General features: G+C 34.7%; 3 protein-coding genes across 8 annotated transcripts in view; 1 reads left to right on the top strand and 2 right to left on the bottom strand.

Annotated features, from left to right (window-relative positions):
* Positions 1-4,976: 4,976 nt before the first annotated feature.
* Positions 4,977-7,913, bottom strand: LOC131161442 (thaumatin-like protein 1b). The gene is made up of 3 exons (XM_058117193.1): positions 7,508-7,913; positions 6,692-7,385; positions 4,977-5,622 (listed from the first exon to the last, which is right to left on the bottom strand). Exons 1-3 carry the CDS (start codon positions 7,569-7,571, stop codon positions 5,442-5,444), a joined length of 939 nt encoding a protein of 312 aa, XP_057973176.1. The 5' UTR covers positions 7,572-7,913; the 3' UTR covers positions 4,977-5,441.
* A 2,100-nt stretch (positions 7,914-10,013) lies between these two features.
* The window catches only part of LOC131161441 (uncharacterized), a 28,541-nt gene continuing 15,719 nt past the window's right edge, over positions 10,014-22,835 (bottom strand). Inside the window, exons 6-8 of one of the 6 annotated variants that reach the window (XR_009138459.1) lie at positions 20,763-21,008; positions 20,414-20,567; positions 10,014-10,445 (exon numbers count right to left, since the gene is read on the bottom strand). Coding sequence is in view for 1 of the 6 variants with exons in the window: in XM_058117192.1 (XP_057973175.1) it covers positions 20,856-21,008 (153 nt within the window). In the remaining 5 variants the exon portion in view is untranslated. Of the gene's footprint in view, positions 10,466-16,575; positions 17,258-20,172; positions 21,009-22,835 lie in introns of those variants that run through there. The other 5 variants (XR_009138460.1, XR_009138458.1, XR_009138457.1 and 2 more) reach the window with 5 other exon arrangements.
* Positions 11,540-14,452, top strand: LOC131162872 (uncharacterized). Its single transcript, XM_058119477.1, has 3 exons — positions 11,540-12,314; positions 14,003-14,058; positions 14,210-14,452. The coding sequence occupies exons 1-3, from the start codon at positions 11,540-11,542 to the stop codon at positions 14,450-14,452; spliced, it is 1,074 nt and encodes a 357-aa protein (XP_057975460.1).

Below are 22,835 nucleotides of genomic sequence, written 5' to 3'. Positions count from 1 at the left end.
ATTGTGTAAAAGAAAGTAAATTATATCATCTAACACACTCCACTTAAAAAATGTGAACAAAGAATAATGAAGCTATATGTATATTTAACAAATTTCACATGCAAGCTTGCAAAATAATTAGTCAAAAAATTTAGCTGATAAATTACTTTTGTTTGATCAGTTGAAAATAGACTTATAAACCTAAAATAATCACTTTCTGATAAAAACTACAACTAATTTTACACATCCTTACTTCTTGTTTTTTGACACCTCTAATGGGCCCAAAATCGGCTGCTTTGGGTGGAATATCAATTTGTCTAGGCCCATAATCCAATGACAGAAGCAAAAAAGTAGCCCGCGATTGCATGGGCCAAGATTTTGGACCTAGTCCTAGGCCCATTTGTGATACCCAGTCTTGTTTTAATTAGCATTCTTTCATTTTCTTATCTGAGAAGTGAAAAACCAGAACATTGGAATCCTTCTTACCAAATACTACCAAAGTTATAAGATTTGACCTCAGTCGCAGCCCAAACTGTCCCCCCTGGACCTCATCAAAATTAAGATTACTTTTATGAATTCGAAAGTTAGATGAATAATAAATTATAAATTAATAATAATATATATTAAATATATATTGGTGGAACTATTAGGTGTCCTGCACCGACTTAAAACAAAAGCCATGTTGAATATATCAATGATATTTTTAATTTTTAATTTTAAAAAATGATGAATTAACTTGGTCAGACGAATATGGATTAACTTGTTGACTAGCAAAATGTAAGGCTTAAAGTAATAAGCAAGAATCCTACTGACCGTATGTGTGTGCATATATATAATATTTAAAACAATTCATCAATCGATTTTATTTTTTGATAAAAAAAGTAAATTATTAGTAGTTAGATTTAACGAGTCGATACAGTACATTATCAGGTAATAGCTATGTATTTATATTCATTGCCATCCAACACTAAATAAAAATTCACAATATCAGTATAAGCACAATTATTTTCACTTCCAAATGTTCTAAAGAAAAATTGGGTAGATTGTCCAATCTATATATATGTATATAAATATAATATTGGATTTTGATGACAATTTACTTTTGAATTCTTAAATTGAATTCAACTATAATTTTATAATCAATTCTAAATTAAATTTGAACTGGTTATTAAATCTAAAATCTAAATTATTTTAATTATTTGGTAACTTATAATTGAATATATATTATTTTCAATTCTAGCATTCTCAACGTTTAGCAGTTCAAATATTTGATAAAATTAATAAACAATTACATAAGATAAAGTTTTAAATTTAATAAAAAATAATATTTTCATGTTATATATTTTATTAATATTTAAAAATAAAAAAATATAATTTATAGTTGTAAAAAAATTAAATTTAATATTTTTAATTTTAATCACTTGAGCAATGAATTTTTTGTCTTCTCCATTCAATATTTGAAATAAAAGTGGGACAAAAACTTCCAAACCCATGAGGAATTTTTAAGAAAATTTAAGTTTACAACCAAACATTTTGACATCGTTTAACTGATTTACTTATTCAGTCAATGAATTCAGTTGCAAATTTTACTTAAGAGGTCATTCGTATCAAACTAAGAAACGCTTAGCTAGCATCGCTTTCCGGAGTCAATAAATTATGTATATGTGGAATGAGACAGACAGTGCTGACAGTGAAAATTAAATTGATTATAATTTATAAAGTTCATTGGAGATTACAAGAAAATGTCAATTTCTTTCGAGGACAGTACATACGTATGGTGGGTCAATAGACGCAAACCTCAGTCATAGGTTATGGACTTCAAAGAGGCTGCTGCATCCTGCACCTGCACCTGCACCGGCACCTGCATGCGGGTTTCCTATATATATACTGCACCTGCATGCGGGTTTCCTATATATATATATATATATATATATATAAATAGCCTCTGGTAGCTCGTGCGTGCATAAGAAAAGCAAGCAGCACCGCTGTATCCACGTTGACAGACAGCGACCAAATGCTGCCGACGGCTGACTGCTGACGGTTTCCTCCCCCACCCACCCAATGCATTACACTTTTTTTTTCTTCTTCTTCTTCTTCTTCTTCCCTTAATCACATAATGTTTCTTTAGTTCCCCGTTAAATTAATGGAATTTTCCAATTGTAAAATCAAATTTCAAATATAAAAGTCAATATGATTAGGTTTTATTCCTGTACTTAAACTCGGCCACCAATTATATACCATAATTCTTGAATCCGTACTATTTAATTTCATGTATAATCATGTAATTGTGTTTATAAAAATTATTAAACTTATTTTGTGTCCATCTAAATTATTAATGACTTATCATAATTTGGTTAGAGCATTATCCTAAAATTTAGAAATAGATATTATTTGTATTTTTTTTTTTTAACTTTATGAATAGTTTCATATTTTTATTTGTTTTATGTTTTATAATAATAATATAATTTTTTAAATAATTAATTTATTTTAAAAAATAATTCTTCTGAAAGTCAAATAATACCATCATTCAATTCAGACTTGGTAGGAGGCTTGCTCTGTCTAGCGTACAATGAAAGGCCCACTTGCTTTTTTGCAGTTTTTCAAATGTCCAAGGGGCGTGGGCGAGAACATTTTCCGACTGGATAGGACGCGGTGACACGTGGGAGTACTGGTGGCATTTTGTTATTTGTTGGAGTGGGGAGTGATGTGACACGAGGTCCTTCGCCCGTCCAATGTTCGATTTGACGAGGGACGTGGATCGCCTAAGGCTGCGTGTGTTTCCGAGTGGGAAAAAGAGTAGCCATAGCCATAGGCCCATAAAATACGAAGCAGCAAAAGCATGTGATTTGGTCCGCTATTTGTCTTTATTGCACTTCTACAAGCCTAAAAGCGTGGCAATCTCCGTGCCATTTTTAAGGGTGTGGATGGTTCATGCGTGCCCATTCTCGAGTTTTTTTTTTTTTTTTTTCTAATTTTTATTTTATTTTTTAATAAAATATTAAGTAATAGTTTGATTGCGAAAATATTTCCCATTTTTATATGCTTACGTAATCGCATTGGATGGTCCAGCAAAATTTAAGGGATGGTTCAGCGATATTTAAATTAATTTTTAAAAAAAATAAAATAAAAGTTGTCAAAAAAGAAAGACACACATTATAAAACTAATAATTATATATTTAAGAAATAAAAAGTGAATGCTAAATCAAGAAGAAAAAAAATTTCATTGTAGACCAACGAGCTTGAAAAGCAAGTTTCGTAAAAAAATAAATTGCCAGAAAAACAAAAATAGAGTAGATGAAAATTTCACTATTCACTAGTTCTTTTTTTTATATAAATATATATATATATATATATATGTGTGTGTGTGTGTGTGTGTGTAGATTTTATTTTTTTCTTAAATAAAATATTATGAAATAAATATTGCTTTAATACTACAAATTTTTATTTTTTTTTTAATTTGACTTAGGAAAAAAATCAATCATTTCTATAGCCACGTATTTGTAATATTATCATTGATGACAATATTGCCATTATTATTATTATTATTATTATTATTATTATTATAATATATGCACACACACATATGCTGATATCATCGATTTAACCCACCAATCTAATCTGATGTGTTCACTAGACCAATCATTGGTTTGTGTTCCAAAACTATAGTTCTTGGATTACAAGACTAGACACAAAAGAATAATCTTACTGTTGATCCAAGGTTTGTCCTCAGAGCGCACCAACAATTAATATCTAATAAAATGAATTACTTTTTGCCATGGGGGAAACTAATTTATATTAAATTATTTTGACATTTAATTACTTAAGCATATATTTAATGGACTCAAGCACGGTGTACAATATTCTCAATCTTTGCGTTGATGGTATTTTGGCGATAACGGCCATTGCACTTGCCGAAAAGTTAAGGATTAGGAACAACAAATTATAATCACAAGAAGTAATTGATTATGCATGTGACATTTGATAAATCATTTTTTGAGTTGAGTTCTCTTCAAAATTAAGAGGCCGAGGTTTACTTGTCCTGTGTTGCTTTAAAAAATCTTTATATTCCAAGATATAAAGCAATTAAAGGGGACTAAGTAATTGAATGCCTAGCAATTGAACTCTATAATCCTAGCTAAGAGAAACAAATCCAAACTTTGACTCTTATGGCTTGTTTCTCTAGTCTCAAAAGAAATATAAAAGCTCAAAATTCCTCCTTGGGGAGGATTTAGGGTTGGAAGACTTTTATGGTCGTGCGCGCAGTGCAGTAATCATATACATCAAAATACTCTTTCGATAAGCACTAAATTGTCTTTATGAATATAATCCTTCTATACATCTCAACTTTTTATAATTTCTTTTAATTAATATTAATATTTATTTTCCCTTTCCATTATTTTTGCAACACTAAATTCCACATCTAATGTGCAAAAAGCTATTCCTAGTAAATCATTTTAATTTTATCCTTAAAAGCCAACCCCCTAAAATGAAAAATAATAATAACAAAATAATTAATAATGAAAAGTGCCTTAGCTGGCTAACCCATATTCATACTTTCAGCAGCTAATCACTAGGCAGGATATATAGAGATATAGGACTGCGACGTATACATATTGGGAAGTAACGGCTTCATTGCACGCGGTGTGAACCGAATCACCATTCTCTTGACATCCAATTAAGCATGTTTTTATTTTATACATAATAAATATTTTAATTCCATTTCCTTTTCTCCTTCAATTTTGGCGCCTAATAATATTCCCCCACATATAAGAATTGAAACATTATTATAATTATTCTCCATTCCCCAACAACGACAACTCAATCATTCTCAATCAATCCCCACATCATCTCCTTCTTTCTAATTAATAAAACAAAATCCCCACTAATTAAAAACAAATAAACAAATCCCATTCTCATTTTCTAGCAGTACAATTGTAAATTCGTTCCAATCGTATCAAAGAGAATTTTCTCTTTTGAAACTTTGGAATAAGAAATACTTTAAATAAATATAACTCTTTGGTTGAAAATTTATAAGCACGAATCAAAAGTATTACATAAGCGTTTGAATAAATACATTAAAAGATATGTATATATTTTAATGCAAATTCTAAAAGTAAAAATTTTATATCATTTCAACGAATTCAAACGCTGATGTAATATTTTGTGATCAGTGAATTATACAAATCTCCCGCAAAAGAACGGTTCATCTTCAAGTCTTTCTGGAGGGTTGCAATGATGAATTTTGAGATTGCGTGCGTGCGAGGGCAAGCGTGTCTTCCTGTTTGGGCCAAGCTAGGATGGGCCCAGCCACAACAGCCCAGATCAAACGGCCCAAGAAAGTGTAACAAACAGGCAACTGGAGGGGCCCACACCCACTTGAGCCCAGAAAGGCCCACCTCCACGTTCCGACAAAGGTTAGATGAGCAGCGGTGGTGCAGGTGCAGTGCAGGGCAGGGGTCGAGTTAGAAGAGCTGTCGCAACCGCCAAATTGCGGTTACGACGGCGAGGGCAACAATCTGCATGTGCCCGCACGTGGTCCGTGACGCACCGCTCGCGTCACCTGCACCTTCGTATAGCATCGAGCCGTTGATGCTGCTGCTGCTCGTGCTTTCCCCGTTTTGGCCTTCCGAGGACGATTTTTGGCTGTTCACCGTCACCAAAAAAATAAGAAAGTTACCGTTAGGAAACTCTGTAATTTGCCAATTTACAAACTTCAACGCTACGAGAAAAAAAAATGTAAAGAAATAAATACACGTGGTAGCTTGTAACTGGGTGCTAGGTCCAGACTGTCGCCGACCGTTGGGAAATTACGCAATAAAAATGGGACAGCGCACGTGGTTTGTTATGATTGGATGTTACAAACTGGTAGGATTATTAATTGGTCTCAGCTCACCGACTGTGAGATTAACGGAGGGTGACAGTGAAAAAAAGAAGACGGGGCGGGGGGGAGAGGGTGTCGGGACATGGGAAATTGTGTCCCGTCGCGGCTGTCTCGGTGCTCTCTGATGGTTTTCCGAAAAAGGACGTCAATTTATTTTTATTTAGTTTATGACCCCCATGCCACAGAATTTAATATTTTAAAATTTGTGCTTAAAAAATAATTTTTAAGAACAGGAATCAATAATAGAATGTAGCAGTAACGGAGGTTAAAACGTTAATAGTAATAACTCAAAAGACAATAGCATTATACAACTAAATAACAAATTTAATTATTAATAAATAATTCCGAAATTATAAAATTCACAATTAAGGAATGAACTTCGGATCTTTAATTCATAATTATGTATTAATTTGACAAAAATTATAATACTAAATTCTTAATTCTAATTTATAAAAATGATGAAAAAATTTTAGGGAGATGCATGCACGACTGAAATTCTCCAAATATGGAAAGGCTTTATGATAAAAACAAAAAAACAAAAAAGGAAACCACGGATTCTTAAATGTGTCGGAGCATTTCCTAAGAAAGTCCGCAAGAGGAAAGGGCGAAATTACTAAAAACACCCTTTCAAAATGCCAAAACTGACACATGACATCCCAACGTTCCTTATATTCCAAAAAAGTCATGCTGCAACTGGCGACAACTGCGCTTCCCAACGTTCATCCTCGTAGAAACAATTTTTTTTTCACTCACTTTTAGAAGGACGAAACCACCCTTGCGATAAAAAATAAAAAAAAAAACTATTGGCGGAGAGGCAGAGTAAAATTTTACCTGGTGCTAGGGGAGGGGCAGAAAGTGATGAGGTAGTCGGCGGACGCACAAGTGAAGGTGCTGGTCTTATCATCGTAGGCGTAGCTGTAAGCGGTTGGGCATGCCTTCTTGAATATGTCCGAATACGACGACGGTTTGCAGGTGTCGGGTGTGTTGTACGCGCCGCTGCAGCAGTACTGCGCATCCCCAAAAGCCTCACACGCGCTCTTGCACGCGACGCCCTCCTTCCCGTCGGCGCTCGTCACCTTCAGCGCCTCCGGACAAGCGCCGTTCAGGTCCACCACGCACCCGGTGCTCGTGCAGTTGGCCCCGGAGCCGCCCTGCGGCGCCACCAGCATCGGGAGGTTGTAGCCGTCGACGAGGCTGACGTCGAAGAAGTCGAGCCCGTCGGCGCCGTCCAGCGTGAACTCGGCGAGGGTGGCCGGCGGCAAGGCGTTCTGGCCCTTGCATTCAACATCGCCGGTGGCACAGTCACCGGTCTGGCAGTTGAATTTGCCGGCGGAGTCTTGGACACAGAGAGTACGGCCCCAGACTCGACCGGACCACCCAGATGGAAGAGTCACGTCCCGGGACTCGCCCTGCTTGAGGGCGAAACCGGTGGTGGAGAGCGGGGCGGTGCCAGCGCCGGAGAGAAGGCCCGGCCAGACCGTGTAATCGCACTTGTTTAGGATTGTAAATGTTGTCGACAGGACTCCTGAAAATGTCACATATAGAATGGATTTATTGGATTTTAACATATAGTTTGTGAAAACGGAAAAATCAAACATAAGTGAGTCAGTCGAATGTTATTTTTGTTATTAGTATTGCTAACAGTACCTGATATGAATAGATTGCAGAGTGAGAATGTTAACAGAGCAGGTAATAACTTCAGCTGTGCCATGGAAACTAAAGAAAGAAAAATGAAAGAAAAAAAAAAGAAGAAATGAAGAAAGGAAGAAAGAAAGGGTGTTTAATTCTAACAGGGAAAACCCAAATCCTTTCTTCCTCCTCTGAAGACGAAGAAAAACAGAACAAAAAGGTAAAAAGAAGAAGAAGAATGGGGGCTTTTGGGATTTGGGGGAAGGGAGGGGGGGTAAGTATATATTGACGACGGGAGAGAGAGAGAGAGAGAGACAGAATGCTTAGATTGTATTGTTTTTTCGTTTAAATGGTGGGACCCTTATGGCAGCCCGGCGCGACTCTGCAGTAGACGTTGGTGGGAATTGGTAAATTGCTTGCAGCTGAGGGCCGCCGGCCAACCCTGTTTCTCTGTTATATATTCGCTCCGTTTATTATTATTATTATTATTATTATTATTATTATTATTATTATCTACTAGAAAGTAAATTGGAGTTGAATCATTATCTCCATTCTCCACCGAGGAACCCAGTTTTCCATTTCTCTCCTCTCTTTTTTTTTGACTTTTTAAGAATTTCATTTCAATATTTAATATTAATTGTGCGTACATATAATTTAAACATTTAATGACATGAATTTTTTTTCTCTTGTTAAATTTTTACCAGGACAAGTTCGTGAAATTAGATATGTTTCAGCAAAATGGACAGGTGATTGAGAAATATATTTTATTGAAAATATCTTATTCCAGTAGCCTGATTTCTTAATTATTGTTTTTTTTCGTAAATTACTGAAAATAATAACTTCCCAACAAAATTGATAATGTGATTTCTTAACTAATTTTTTGACTAATTGATTTATAAAAAGCAAAAAAAAAAAAAAAACCTTATGATTAAGTGTATTATATTTTTAAACCAATTTTTTAGTTCTTAGAGAAATTAATTTTTTAACTAGGTAGAAGGAAGGAGAGAGCTATACAGCATAGCTATCTATATCTCTACATGGTTTGGGTGCGTGTTGGTAAAACTTCAACTCGCCCCACCAGAACGGCACTTCCACCTAATTATGCTTCATCATTGTATCCATCTTCCACTAATTATTCACTGCCACACGCACCACCACCATAGGTATAAAAAATTGTATGATAAAAATTAATTTCGTTATTAGGACAAAAATTTTTGCAGTGGTTAAAAATTTTTACCGACTCATGAACTAATTTCACATTAGAGTACCATTACTAACTCCTTAATTAATTCGATATTAGACTCATGAACTAGCTCAATATTAATCTTGTCAAATATTTTATTTGAAAATTTTAAAATATATTTTTTAGTTATCAATTATCTTTAGTCAATTTAATGATCAACTCGTTTATTAATTTGAATGAGTTTCGGTTGATCTAAGTTTGGACTTAAGCTAGAGCTTGACTTGAGATTTGGAATTATACTGAAGCTCGATTGGTTTATTAATGTGAACAGAGTTTTAGTCTTATTCCAACTCAAGTTATAATATGCTAAGTGACCCAAACTCGAACAAAGCGCTTATATAAGTTCATTTTGAGTTGCTCAAAATTCAACTTAGCTCACTTGCAATCATGACTATTGAATATTTGGGGTTGAGTTTGACTAGGATTGTGGGGCAAAATTAGAGGCATATACAATAATGTAAGAATTAAAAGTGTGGGACTTAACCAATTCGGCTTATGCTAATTAGGCTCATGCTTAATGAGCATGAACATATGAAATTATCTATAAATTTAGGCATAATTATTAATAAATCGACATATATTCAAAATCCATCAACCAATTCATTTATAGCCTATTTAAAACTCATAAAATATTAAGAAAATGAAAGAAAAATATTAAGGAATCTACATTTTTATGTTTGGGTATAAAGGAAAGTGAGAAAAAAAAGAAGAAGAAATGTACCAAATTTAAGAACAAAAATTTAATTTTGAACATTATTGATATTTAATTTTTTTAAAAAAATTTTAGTCATGTTAAAATAAACTATTATTTTTTATGGTATTTAACAGAAAAGTAAAATATAAGAAAAAATGAGTTTCTTCTTTATTTTCTTTTCCTATACATATATCATCATATCTATTATACTAAGTTGTAAGTTATTACAAATTAAACGTTTGATTTGTGCAATATCTATTCTCATAAATAAATTAGTATTAGTAGGTTAGGTTAAATATTTTAGGAGTCTACAATAAGAAATAACTATTCCCAAATGCCATTATAGGAATGTCTATTCCTTTCATATTAGATGTTCTAAAATAATTATAAAATATATAAGAAATAGTTATTCTCTTAATTCTTAAAATTTATCATATTTCAATATATTGCTATTCTGCTCAGCCAAACAAATCATAAGAAGAAGAAAAAAGAGTGGGCTAAACAGGTAAACTAATAATTTGAACTTCTGAGCCAACTCCAAGAAGGAAAGTTTAGTGCCAACAGAGAGAGAGAGAGAGAGAGATTCCTCGTGATCTAAACCATGCTCAATAGCTTCATTAGGTGTTGCCGAAAATTTCATGGAGAGGAAGAGAGAGAGAAGGGAAGAAGCACGTTGGGGGTTCACATGTAATTCAAGAGCTTAACAGCGAAATACAGAGAGGGAGCTGAATGATTATTCTTCTTCTTCTTCTTCTCCATGAATTCCAACTTCTAAGAAAATGACAGCACTTCTTTAAAGGAAACGACGCAATTAACGCCTGTGCATGCATCATCAATTCAACAGCTCTTATGTAAAAAGTCAAATAGTTAATAAGACTCGTGATCAGCTCCCCTCAGTTCCCGCATGGCGGAGGGGCCCCTCATCGCCACATCTTTTTTTGTTTCGTTAATTACTGAATCTTTTTGGAGTCCCATTTACTATATGGATCTTGCTTGGGTCATTCATGCCGCATATATGCCTTCACAGGTGAGCACAACTCTGTCAAAATAAAAGGAGTAAATTTGATTCGTTTCAGTTTTCGCTTTCATCAAATTTTGATTTTCCATTTTTGAGTTTAATATAATTAGCTAATTGAATTAACTGAATAGTATAAATTAATATACATTATATATATTATCTATATTTTTTAAATATATTAAAATATAAAATGATTAAAATCGATCAACTGATTTAATCAAAATTTAGCCTTATCCATGTAAAGCATTGCACTAGTACCATCTCATTATAAAGGAAATCATGTAGTTGTAACGATTTTGCATAGCCTATCGACGGTTACATCGATAGTTTTCAAATAATTTGGTATAACTATATGATTTCCTTTATACAAAGAAAATTATATAGTTATATCAAATTATTTGAAACCCGTCGACGATTTTGCATAACCTATCGACAGTTTTGTCCATTGCTGATAAAGGAAATCATATAATTGTATCAGATTATTTGAAAATCGTTGACGATTTTGCATAGCCTATTAACAATATTGTCCGTTGCTGATTTAGCCGAGGATCCTCTTGTTACATTATTAAAATATTTATTGATATCCAATAGATCAGGATCTTCTTGTTATATTATTTGAATATTTGTGGATATCCGATAGCCCAAGATCTTTTTGTTATGTTATTTGAATATTTTTGAATTTGTAACTACTATACTTTGTATAATCCCTATATATAGGACATCTTCATATCAAAAAAAATATTCTGCAAATTCTTTCAAGTACTAGAGCTCATTTCTCTAACGAGTTTTTTTTCCCTTATGACCGCATCCCCCGAGTCTATGAATGTCAACAATTTCGAGCTTACTGGTAGTGGTATCACTCATCTTGTTGCCATCAATGCTAGCTCCCAACTTCCTCTGAAGTTGACCCCTTCCAACTTTCCTTCATGGCGCGCCCAACTAATGTCCTTGCTCATTGGCTATTATCTCTAGGGCTATCTTGACAGTACCATTGCATGTCCGTCACCAACACTTTCCACCACCACCTCCTCTATCAGATCATCTTCTGCAGATGTCTCCAATCCGACCTTCTAGCATTGGCTCAGGCAAGATAAAATGATCTATCACGCCATCCTTGCGTCTGTCTTTGAACCAGTGATGCCACTCATTGCTACTTCAACAATTGCTGATGATGCATGGTCCAAGTTGCAACGATTATATGTCAATCGTTCACGTACTAGTGTTATGCAACTTAAGGAGAAGTTGACTCTCATTCAGCGAGAGTCCCGTTCAGTCTCGGAGTATCTCCATGCCATCAAGGTTTTTGTTGATGAACTTGCGATGATCGACTCTCCTGTCTCAATGGATGGCATCACTCTTTATGTCCTCAATGGCCTCGGTCCTGAATTCTGTGATATTGCAGGACCTATTCGGACACATGAGACTTCTCTTATGTTTGAAGAGTTTCATGACATGTTGATTGACCACAAAAGCTACTTGAAACGTGTTGAAACTTCCAACTCTACCTTAGTTGCCACTGCAAACACCACTCAACACCGCACTACCACTTCAAAATTCAACCGCAACCAACGTTCTAGCACCGGTTCCTCCAGTCAGAATCGCACAAACTCTGGTCGCTATAATCACAAAGAGCGATTTGGTAAGCCCCACATTGTTTTCCAGCTATGTGGTAAAGTGGGACACTCGACCAAGACTTGTTGCACGATTTTCGACAAGAAGTCTATGAATTGTGCCACTACCACCGGGTCCAAGGACAAAAAGTGGCTTGTAGATTCAGCTACTTCTCACAATATTACCTTCGATCTTGCCAATTTTTATGTTCACTCGAAGTATAATGACACGGATGAGGTCATCATTAGCGATGACTCAGGTTTGTGAGTCACATATGTTGACACTATGATTCTTCCCTCTTCCTCAAAAGCCTTTACATTAACTAATACTCTTTGTGTTCCTAATATTCACAAAAACTTAATCCATGTTCATAATTTCACCTGTTCCAATAATGTTTATCTTAAGTTTCACTTATTTCATTTTCTTGTGAAGGATCGGAGCACGAGGGCAACTCTTCTTTGAGATAAATGTCCAAGGATGGTGTCTATCCAATGTCGATGACTTCTCTCGCTACCAAATCTTCTATTTTACGACTTGTCAGTGAACAAACAACATTTGACACTTGGCATAGATGACTAGGGCATCCATCGAATAAAATTGTTGATTTCGTTATTTGTTGACTTTCTCTTCCAGTTGTAGTATTTCATACCACTTTCACATCTCTTTGTACTGCTTGTCAATGCAATAAAAGTCATAAATTGCATTTTTCTTCCACTTCTCTTATTGGCTTTCAAATCAAGCACTTATACTACAACAATTAGGGGGGGAATATCATGCTCTTCGCCAATATCTTTCTTTCAATTCCATTAGTTGACTAACCACCGCTCCTCATACACCTTAACAAAATCGTACAAGTGAATGTCGACAATGTCACATCGTCGAAACATACCTAATTCTATTGAGTGCGTTTCAGGCAGTGATTTATTTAATAAACTGTATGCCCACTACTATTTTAAAAAATAAAAGTTCATTCGAGCGTATATTTGGTCGCCTACCTGATTATAAGAAGTTGCGAATTTTTTGTTATAGTGTTACCCATGGCTAAAACCTAATACCACTAGTAAACTATAACCAAAATCAACGCATTGTCTCTTAATCCTTGTTACATCTCACATCTACTTGTCTAGGTATGTGGTATTTGATGTGGGTATTTTTCCTTTTTCTTCCTCTGTCCATGTCATTGTGCCCTCCTTGTCAGTTTCGGGTGCTAACACATGAGATCTTGCCATACTAGTGGTGCCTTCCATTCGACCGATACCCTCCTCTTCTGCCACCATGACAAACAGCGCTCCTACAGCTCCGACTCCATTTTCCTAGCCATCTTCTTCCCCTACACTATCTCGACCAACATAAATCACTCCACCCGCCACACCTACAGCTCCAAATCGGCTTACCCGTACCCATGCCATGACTACCCGATCTATGAATAATATTCATAAACCCAAACACGTATATCTTGCCACAAAACATCCTCTTCCTTCATTTGTAGAGCCTACATGTGTGTCTCGGGCCTTGAAGGATCCCAAGTGGCGACATGCTATGTCAGAAGAGTTCACTGCTTTAGTTAAACATAGCACATGGGAGCTTGTTCCACTACGCTCTACCATCAAGCCCGTTGGATGCAAATGAGTTTTCTGAATCAAAAGAAATCCCGATGGTAGCATTTCTCACTATAAAGCAAGGTTGGTGGCCAAAGGTTTTCATCAACGGCATGGTTTTGATTATAATGCAACGTTCGGCCCTATTGTGAAGTCGGTGACTATTCGAGTTGTCCTCTCCATTGTTGTTCAAAAAATTGGCGACTTCAATAGCTAGACGTTAATAATGCATTTCTGCATAGCCGACTATAAGAAGGATGTCTTCATGGTTCAGCCTCCAGGTTTTGTTGATCCTAATATTCCTTCTTATGTTTGTAGGTTAAAGAAGTTTTTGTATGACTTGAAACAGGCATCTTGTGTTTGGTAACAAGAACTGATCACTTGTCTTCTTCAATTGGGATTTCAGTAATCCAAATCTGACTCCTCTTTATATATCTATAATTGTGATGGAGTTATAGATATATATATATATGTAGATGATCTCTTACTCATTAGAAGTGATTCTATTGCTATCTCTATAGTTGTTTAGCATCATGGTCATCATTTTTCTCTGAAGGACTTTGGTCCCTTAAATTATTTTCTTGGTGTTAAGGTGATTTCAGTCAAACACGAGTTGTTCCTATCCCAACAAAAATATATTCGAGATCTTCTTTCTCGCATCAAGATGAACAATGCCAAGGCAGTGACGACTCCACTTGCCACCAAAGATCTTCTTCAACTTCATGATGGATCTTCTCCAGCTGATTCAACTGAGTACCGCCGAGTTATAAGAGCTCTCCAATATCTCTCTCTTACTTGACTGGATATTGCCTTCTCGATCAACAAGTTGGCCCAGTTCATGCATAAATCGTCTCAACTTTATTAGATTGTTGCCAAACGTGTTCTGTGTTACTTGAAGGACACTCTTAATCATGGTATTCTCCTCAAGCGCACTAGAATCTCACTCTTCAAGGTTTATCTGATGCAGATTAGGTAGGTGATAGGGATACCAGATCCTCCACCTTTGCCTATCTTATTTTTTTGGGTGATTGTCCCATTAACTGGAGCACGTGGAACCAATGTACTGTGACCTGTTCCTCTTTTGCTTCAGCCACTTCTGAGCTTATTTGTATTCGCTCATTGTTTCATGAACTCGATGTTCCGATAACTAAGCCTCCACATTTATTTTGTACTAATATTGGTGGTACTCAGTTAAGTATTAATCCTATAATGCATTCGATGATGAAATATATTGCTATTGATATTCATTTTGTTCATGATTTGGTCACTAAAGGAATGCTACATGTATCCCATGTTAGCACACACAACCATCTTGCAGACCTCTTGACTAAAGCTCTACCATGTCAGAAATTTCAAACTTTGTACACTAAGATCAGCTTATCTGATGGCATGCCTATTTTAAGGTGGCATATAAAGGAAATCATGTAGTCGAACCAAATTATTTAAAAATCATCGACGATTTTGCATAGCCCATTGACGATTTTATCCATTGTTGATTTAGCCGAGGATCCTCTTGTTACATTATTTGAATATTTATTAATATTCGATAACCGAGGATCTTCTTGTTATATTATTTGAATATTTGTTGATATCCGATAGCCTAGGATATTCTTGTTATGTTATTTACATATTTTTGAATTTGTAACTACAATACTCTATATAATCTTTATATATAGGACACTTTCATATCAATGAAAGTATTATGCAAATTCTTTACTTATTACACAACCAATTGTACTACTACATATGTATATCCTACTCAAGATAATTAAGTTTTTAAATCCTTTTTTCCTTACATCATTATTAGGGCTTGTTTGAATTAAAAATTTTGATTAAGAAAAGATAAGGAAAGAAAAATAAAAAGAAAATTCATTTTTCACTATATGTTACTTCTATATCAAATAGTCTTAAAATTGAATTTTCTTTTTTGAAATGATTAAAAATTTTTAAAAAAATCAAATGTAAATGATTCGTAAAATTATATTTTTATTTATTGATTTGATATATTTTTTATTTTCCTCCTTATTTTTCTTAATAACTAAATATGAAAAATTGAATTCTTACATATTTTTCTTTCCTTTCCTTAAGATTTTAAGTCCCACATAACCTTAATGATTATTACATATTTGTTTCCTATCTGATTTTATAACAAACTCAAACTTCCAACACCGATAAAACCAAATACTGGAATGTGTCCTACACAAACACAAATAAAATAAAATAAAATAAATATTGTTGCCTACATGGTGTTACTACATTTTAATATTATTAATTTATAAGCTTTTGTGAAACAGTGAAAGTATCTTAGAAAAGAGCTTGTAGCTTGGATTGGGACATGTATCCATATTGAGTTGTCATTTATTCATGTATTTTATAAATTTATAAATTAATTATGTGAATATATTTGAATTTAGGTTTGTATCTTTTAAATTTATATACATTTTATTTATTAATTACAAAAATTATGAATTATCATTTATGCTTATAAATACGCTCTTACCCTATGTCAGAAGAAGACGAGAATTTGGATAAAATGTACTACAAAATTGTATTAAAATTTGTTCAAATTCATCCAAATTTAAATGAAAGGTTTAAAATTTATGCTCCCAAACGCAATACTAAGGTATTTACACAGTATACCAATCTCTACACGCCATTCTCATTACACAATTCTATCATCCAATCAAAGAATTTTTATTTTTTTTTTATTTGGCAAAATTATGCACTCTTCTATTTGTAAAAAATCGGAGAGACCCATAAGATTCAAATTCAATTATTGTATCATAGGAGAGACAAATAAGAGTAGTTTTGCAGCACAAGTCATGGGTTAAGTAAAATAAGAAAGTCATAAATAATTTAAATACTTTTAAAGAGAGTGAGATATATGTGCCTTAAGCTAATTGTGAATCGCATTTACTTACATTTGTGTTTAATTTATTGTTGTATTTGCATTGAGTTCGCGAGTCTATACAAATATAAAATAGTTTAAAAAAAAAAATAGCTTCTAGATATTCCAATTGGCCTCTCTTATCACATATTAAATAATTACTATGCAAATATCATTACAATTTCATCCCTACTATTACGAACTTTAAACTTGTTCTCAACACGTTTCTCACCTTCACACAACAATCATGTGCCCTGGGCTAGATAGCTGCCGTAACACGTGCCCCTGATTCTGCGCATGATGATTACTCTTGCACATGCATGGCACGCTCCCTATCCTAATTCATAGAATAAGAAAGAATATTAAAAATAAAAAACTAGATGGTTGATTTTTCCCTACCTTCCTCCAACAGTATGTTATAAGTAGGTTTAACACTTTAACAGTGAGGAAGTCGAAATGCGGGAGGAAGTCAAAATTTGGTGGCCGGCTGCCTACCTCCCGCGATGGCGATCCTGTAAAGGCCCTGTTTGGGGGAATTATATTTATAGCTTTCTAAACGCGTTTTTTCCCCTCAGAAAAGTCCTCCACAATTTCAACTTGACCATCATGCATTTCTTCCTAATGCGTTGACTCGTCGGCCTCCTGAGTGGCAGTTATTCGGTAGTTTCAACTTCCCAACTGTTCAAATTTCAAGTACCCATGCGCCTTCTATGTATACTATATATTTTTAAACATTAACTTATTATTTTTGAACAAGTAATTGAAAATATATAATGGAAAATTATATCTCTTATATTTAAAAGATTTTTTATTAGAGATATTTTGCGGATTCAAAAATATCAGGGGGAAGGAGAAATATCTGGGGCAGATATGAATGAAAAGTATCTCAATAATTGAAGCCAAACATGGCAGTCTAACTTCTTGAGAATGATCATTAATAAGTTGACAGCCAAATTTGGGGTGGCGTGGGGTGTAGCCACCATCAAGCTGGGTGCACCTCTTTAATACGTGGTTGCAGCTAATAAAGAGAGGGAAAGCAAAGCAAAAGCAAAGTTGATCATACAAAAATAAAAACAAATTCGGTATGAGAGTGATTAGTAAAAGTAAAATTCCTCTCCTTAAATTCAATCTTTCTATTTTTTTAAAATGATGAAAAAAATTCGCCTCTCTCTCTCTCTCTCTCTCTCTCTCTCTCTCTCTCTCTCTCCCTCTTCATTCTAACTTTTTTTTTTTTCCCTTATTCATTTGCCTCTGAAGTTCCATTTGATTGAGGGCAAAAATAAAAGGAAAGAAGTTTTCTATATTAGCTCATTATATATTTTATTTTATTTTGACTTTTTTTGATAAACAAATATAAGAAAATAAAGACCTATTTAGTGTAGAATAATATTTTTTATTTTTCATTTTAATATTACACCAAATTTTTTTAAAAAAAACAGATCATTTTTATAAATAATAATCATACTTTCTATATGTGAGTAGCATTGGATTCGATTTCAAACCTCAAAATTTATAACTCTAATTAGTACCTCATAATTTTTTTAAAAACATTAACAAATAGATTACTTTTTGTATTTATTTTAAATTTCAAAAGTAAAAAAAATCATTTTACATATTTCAACAAGATAAATTTTAATATAAATCTTAAAATAAGATAAAATTTCTACAATTTTTTAAAAATTTAAAAATTTAAAAATGAAAAATACTTTTCACTATTAAACTTTATACTTCTCAAATTTTCAAATAAGCCTAAATGAAGCGTGTATGTGTGTGTGTATATATATATATTTGTGCGTCCAAGGTGTCCTATTAATGCCATAACATTTTTCTTGACATGAGTACCAAAGAAACTCTTCTCCATGCCCCCTAATTCGGCATTCAGAATGATACTCACTTGTCATCTCCCTCCATTAATAATCTAAATTTGAAGGACAGCATTTATGTACTTATCATAAACATGCATTAGAATTTATATAAAAATGCTAAAACAGTGAAAGAACTCACCAACTATTAATGGATATTTGTTTTGCAGCAACCAAATATCTTTTCGAATTAAGAAAAATTAAAATATATTTCAAATAAAAAATATATGTTAATATATACATATTAATGTGTGTACAGAAATGCTAACGAGCCGAACCGCTTATAAACTACCTAGTGCTTCACTAAATAATAAATTACTTGAACTAATTTATTGAACTAGACAGTCTCAGCTCAAACTCAAATTTCAAGCCTATCAACAAAATTTCAAGCCTAGTTCATCTGGTGGCTTATTTATTGACTGACTACCAGCTCATGAGTTATTAAGTAGCTCAACATTAGGCTTATTAAACATTTAAGTTTAAGACTTTTTAAAACAGTTTCCTTCTAATTATCTTTATTAATTATCAATTAAATTAAATTAATCAAAGTGACTTGGCCGAAGCTAAATTAAGCTTAAGCTTGAGCTCATTATTAATGTGATACGAGCTTTTGTCAAGTCAGGCTTAGTTGAGCTTAAATGAACTCGAACTATAATATATACTAAGTGAACTGAGCGCGAATAACAAATTTTAAACTCTTTTAACACATTCTAAATGCACATAATGTTAATCTTGTAATTCAGATAAGAGGAGAGGACACGAAGCCGAAACCAAAAATGGGTTCCCACACGCAAAAGGCTAGGCTAGGCTACGGGGCATCTCAACCCTCCCAATGGTCAAGAAGCAATCTTATCCCATTTTGTTCTTCCCCGGCCCACACTCTTTTGGCCGCGTGGGTGTGGCCGTGTGGGTGTGAAGAGTTCAAATCAGACGCTACTCCTATTTTTGGTTTTGGGGGAAACAGCAGAAATGATATCAAATTTTAATCAATCAACCGACCACATCAAATTTTAATCAATCAACCGACCACCCATATGGTGCGCTACACCGTCATGCTCCTTGCTACATCCCCCCTTCACAAAGACACGACATGCTACAATATTTTAATGGGCAAATGACATCAAATTTTAAAAATTCTATAGAAAATGTAACTGAGATTTATCAGAAAAAGCATAAACCTCCCCCCTCAAAACATTTATATTTTATAAAATATAAGAAGAGATTTAACAAATCTCAACAAAAGGTTGTTTAAATTTTTCAAATTTTAGAAGAGGTTAACTGAAATTATTTAAACCTTTGAGAAGGTGATCATCTCTTACCAGTGCCCTGTTTTTATCAAACTCCTCCGTCTGTATCTCTGTCCAAGATAAGGTGGGAGTAGAGGGAAGAAGAAAAGGGAAAGCCCAGTGAGTGGATCTCAACTATCCATTGGGACCATCATTCATAAATTTAAAACAAATTTTTTTGTCAAAAAGGTGCCGTCTCCCATCACAATAGAACAGCTGCCCCTCTAGAAAAAGACCACTAAGGATTAAAACACCACCTCCCCCCGGCCCCCCAAGTAACACCCGCATCGACTCAATACCAAAAAAATTCATCATCTCATTTTGGGTCTCCACACTGATTCAGGCACAAGCCGAAACTACCTAATTCTTGTCTGAAATCATTATCTAATGCACTCCACCAATGGGGAAAAGTAGGAATTCCCGCTATAATCAGTAGTAAGGACAAAACTATTTTCATAAATAAGAGATTTTGATTCGCCGAAAAGATTGAAAAATAGGGGACTAGATTTCAAAGGAGAAATTGAAACAAGATCCACAATGTGAATTACATTGCAATCTCAGAATTGACTCGTTGGGGAAAGCGAGATTCTTGTCTTGTACTGATGATAATACATTTTGCATTAAACCATCTCAGCAGCCACCCAAGAGACTTTATATATTTTTTAAAAAAAAGTAAGTATTCCCTTCTTGAATATTAGTTTCACATTATGAAGAAATTCACGTACCTGGTGGCTTTTGTCAGTTGCCAGAGTCATCGGCTGATTAGATGCACCAGCAAGATGGAGCACCTTTCCCTCTTGTATTATTCCAATTAGGAAAGTGATAATAATTTTTTAAGCAACCATGATGCGCAAGCTTCCACTTTTTAAATCACATCAGCTGATGCAAAAAAGCAAGCCAATTTAGAAAAAAATTGGATACCAACGTAGAGATAAGGGACTGCATATCTTATGAATAATTTAAGCAGCGACCAATCAAGACAAATTCTGTTTCGTCTTGATGATGTCAATTGGCCCATACTCTATGACTATTCCCCCATGCCCCTGACAGCAGCCAGAGTTCACAGATTCTTACCAGGTGCGCATGGAAACATTGTGATTGGTAGACTAAATATCAGCATCCAATATCATAGACACGAAATGCTTGCATAACGAATGAGTCAGATTTCTATTCAGTTGGCATCTGCTTTGCAAGAGCATGAAGAAAACGGGTAAGGGACCTTTTCGCGCTCATTAATGATGCCTCTATTTCTCCCTCATTTTCTTGAACTACCAGTTGTGCTTTTAGGGAGTGCACCTTCCGAACAAGTTTACGCAACTCCTGTATAAGGAAGCCAACATACTTGTGAGCAACAGTACAGTTACATCCATGAAAACATACATAGTAATAAATAAAAGTTGGCAAGTGAAGCAAGTGGACTCGTGGCTAAAATAAAAATTCTATATTAAACAAGTTAACTATGGAGCAAGTATGATTCATTTTGCAGAAGGAAAGTATCTACTACATCAAAAGTTTCTATAAATAAAAGATCTACATTTGCATCCACAAAAATCAAACATACTAATAATCTATTCCTAAAAAAGGTGACCTATGTGTTTAAGAGGCATCAAACGAAGTTGCATGATGAGTTTTAGAGGCGTCGTGGAAGCGTTGGGAGTGGGATGGGGGCCACTGCCTCCCTTCCTCACTCCCTGTGTACACCACTCCATTCTCAACAGGTTCTATTTCCCCCACATCAAAAGCAAGTACACCTTAGAATTCTGAAGCAACAGTGTGTCAAAAGCAGAATAGATGGAACAAGGATTGATTCCACAAACAGCATGCAAGGACTGCAATTTCACTTCGAGCACACAACTAATTTTAATACAGGGTTAGAAATGGTTTTATGCTCCAATTTATTTGTGACCAAAGATATTAGATGGATTAACTCCACAAAACAGAAGTGGAGTTAACAACAAACCACTAACCAAATCATCAGCCAAATTATCAGCAGTAAGTGCCAAGTACCAGGGGATGGCAGGACAGAAAAGATGCGCATGAAAGCCATATATACTGCCGCAACAATACGGCACTGGCCCAAACTCAGGCCTAATCCTGAGGACAAGCGCCAAGCCATCCATGGAAGAAAACCGCTAAGCCAAGGCCCAGTGCAGTCTTGACCAGCCTATCCCTAATAGATTCGAAACAATCAAATTATCACCCAAATTATCAGCAATTAGTGCCAAGTATGAGGGAATGCCAGGAAAAAATACAATAAGAGCATATGAGCATATGGAAGGCTACAGATTTCAATTTCCAATTGACCTATATTTGAAGAAAGCATGCAAAGTCCAGACAAAATGGACATTAAAGCCATATATACTATGGCCCAAACTAAGGCTAATCTTGAGGACAAACTCCAAGCCCATCCATGGAAGAAACCTGCCAAGCCTGGGCACTGTGCAGTCCAGACCAGCCCATCCATAATTGGATTTGAAGAAAGGCATATACCCCAGGCAAGTTGGCAAAGACTGAAGAATAGACTAACTGAATAGAGAGCAGAAGATATATGATCGATTTAATCAAACAAAAGTTGAACACCAACACATTTGGGGAAGCTACATTCATAGCTTGATGATAGTCTTCTTTGTATATTTAATCAAGTGAAAATTCCTCACTTGTTGGCTTCAAAGAATGTGGTGCTGCTTTACCGTCATAGTATTACATGCACTCAAATCTGTCTACCTCTCCATAACGGCAGGGTCAAATCCATTTGTGCCTCAAAATTCTAACCAGCTAGCCTTATAGGTCTATATGGCAGCCATAGGTCCACTTTAACTGTGCGCCGTAATGACCATTACAGCATACAAAGCTCAGAAACAGATCAGTTGACTAATGCAGGAATTATTAAAATTAGGCACAAGGTTCAATGTCTGTTACGTTACAGTTCCAAGCCTCAAATGATTCTCATTTTTCCATGATCTAACACCTCAAGGAGGTCCTGGTTGACAAAAGTATCTCCCATTCATCCAGAAATTTAGGGATCATGTTTACACAGCACCCTTCTTATTCATCTGTCTAAGCAGTTCTATATAATTAACTGAAAAATCTATTCAGCAGGATGACTGACGCAAAACCCAAGGCAAGGATGATACAGTAGCATGAACT

The sequence above is a fragment of the Malania oleifera genome, chromosome 8, assembly GCF_029873635.1.
Source record: "Malania oleifera isolate guangnan ecotype guangnan chromosome 8, ASM2987363v1, whole genome shotgun sequence".
NCBI classification, from domain to species: Eukaryota; Viridiplantae; Streptophyta; class Magnoliopsida; order Santalales; family Ximeniaceae; genus Malania; species Malania oleifera.
This window is presented reverse-complemented; position numbering and strand designations above follow the sequence as displayed.

What these genes read in the sequence shown, in the direction of transcription:
- LOC131162872 (XM_058119477.1), top strand. Translation starts at nt 11,540, where the DNA reads ATGATCTATCACGCCATCCTTGCGTCTGTCTTTGAACCAGTGATGCCA. An exon ending in CATCATTAGCGATGACTCAG is followed by an intron (nt 12,315 to 14,002) that starts GTTTGTGAGTCA and finishes GACTTGAAACAG; the next exon opens with GCATCTTGTGTTTGGTAACA. An exon ending in CTTCTTCAATTGGGATTTCA is followed by an intron (nt 14,059 to 14,209) that starts GTAATCCAAATC and finishes TTTTCTCTGAAG; the next exon opens with GACTTTGGTCCCTTAAATTA.
- LOC131161442 (XM_058117193.1), bottom strand. Translation starts at nt 7,571, where the DNA reads ATGGCACAGCTGAAGTTATTACCTGCTCTGTTAACATTCTCACTCTGC. An exon ending in CTGCAATCTATTCATATCAG is followed by an intron (nt 7,386 to 7,507) that starts GTACTGTTAGCA and finishes TGACATTTTCAG; the next exon opens with GAGTCCTGTCGACAACATTT. An exon ending in TGCCCCTCCCCTAGCACCAG is followed by an intron (nt 5,623 to 6,691) that starts GTAAAATTTTAC and finishes GACGGTGAACAG; the next exon opens with CCAAAAATCGTCCTCGGAAG.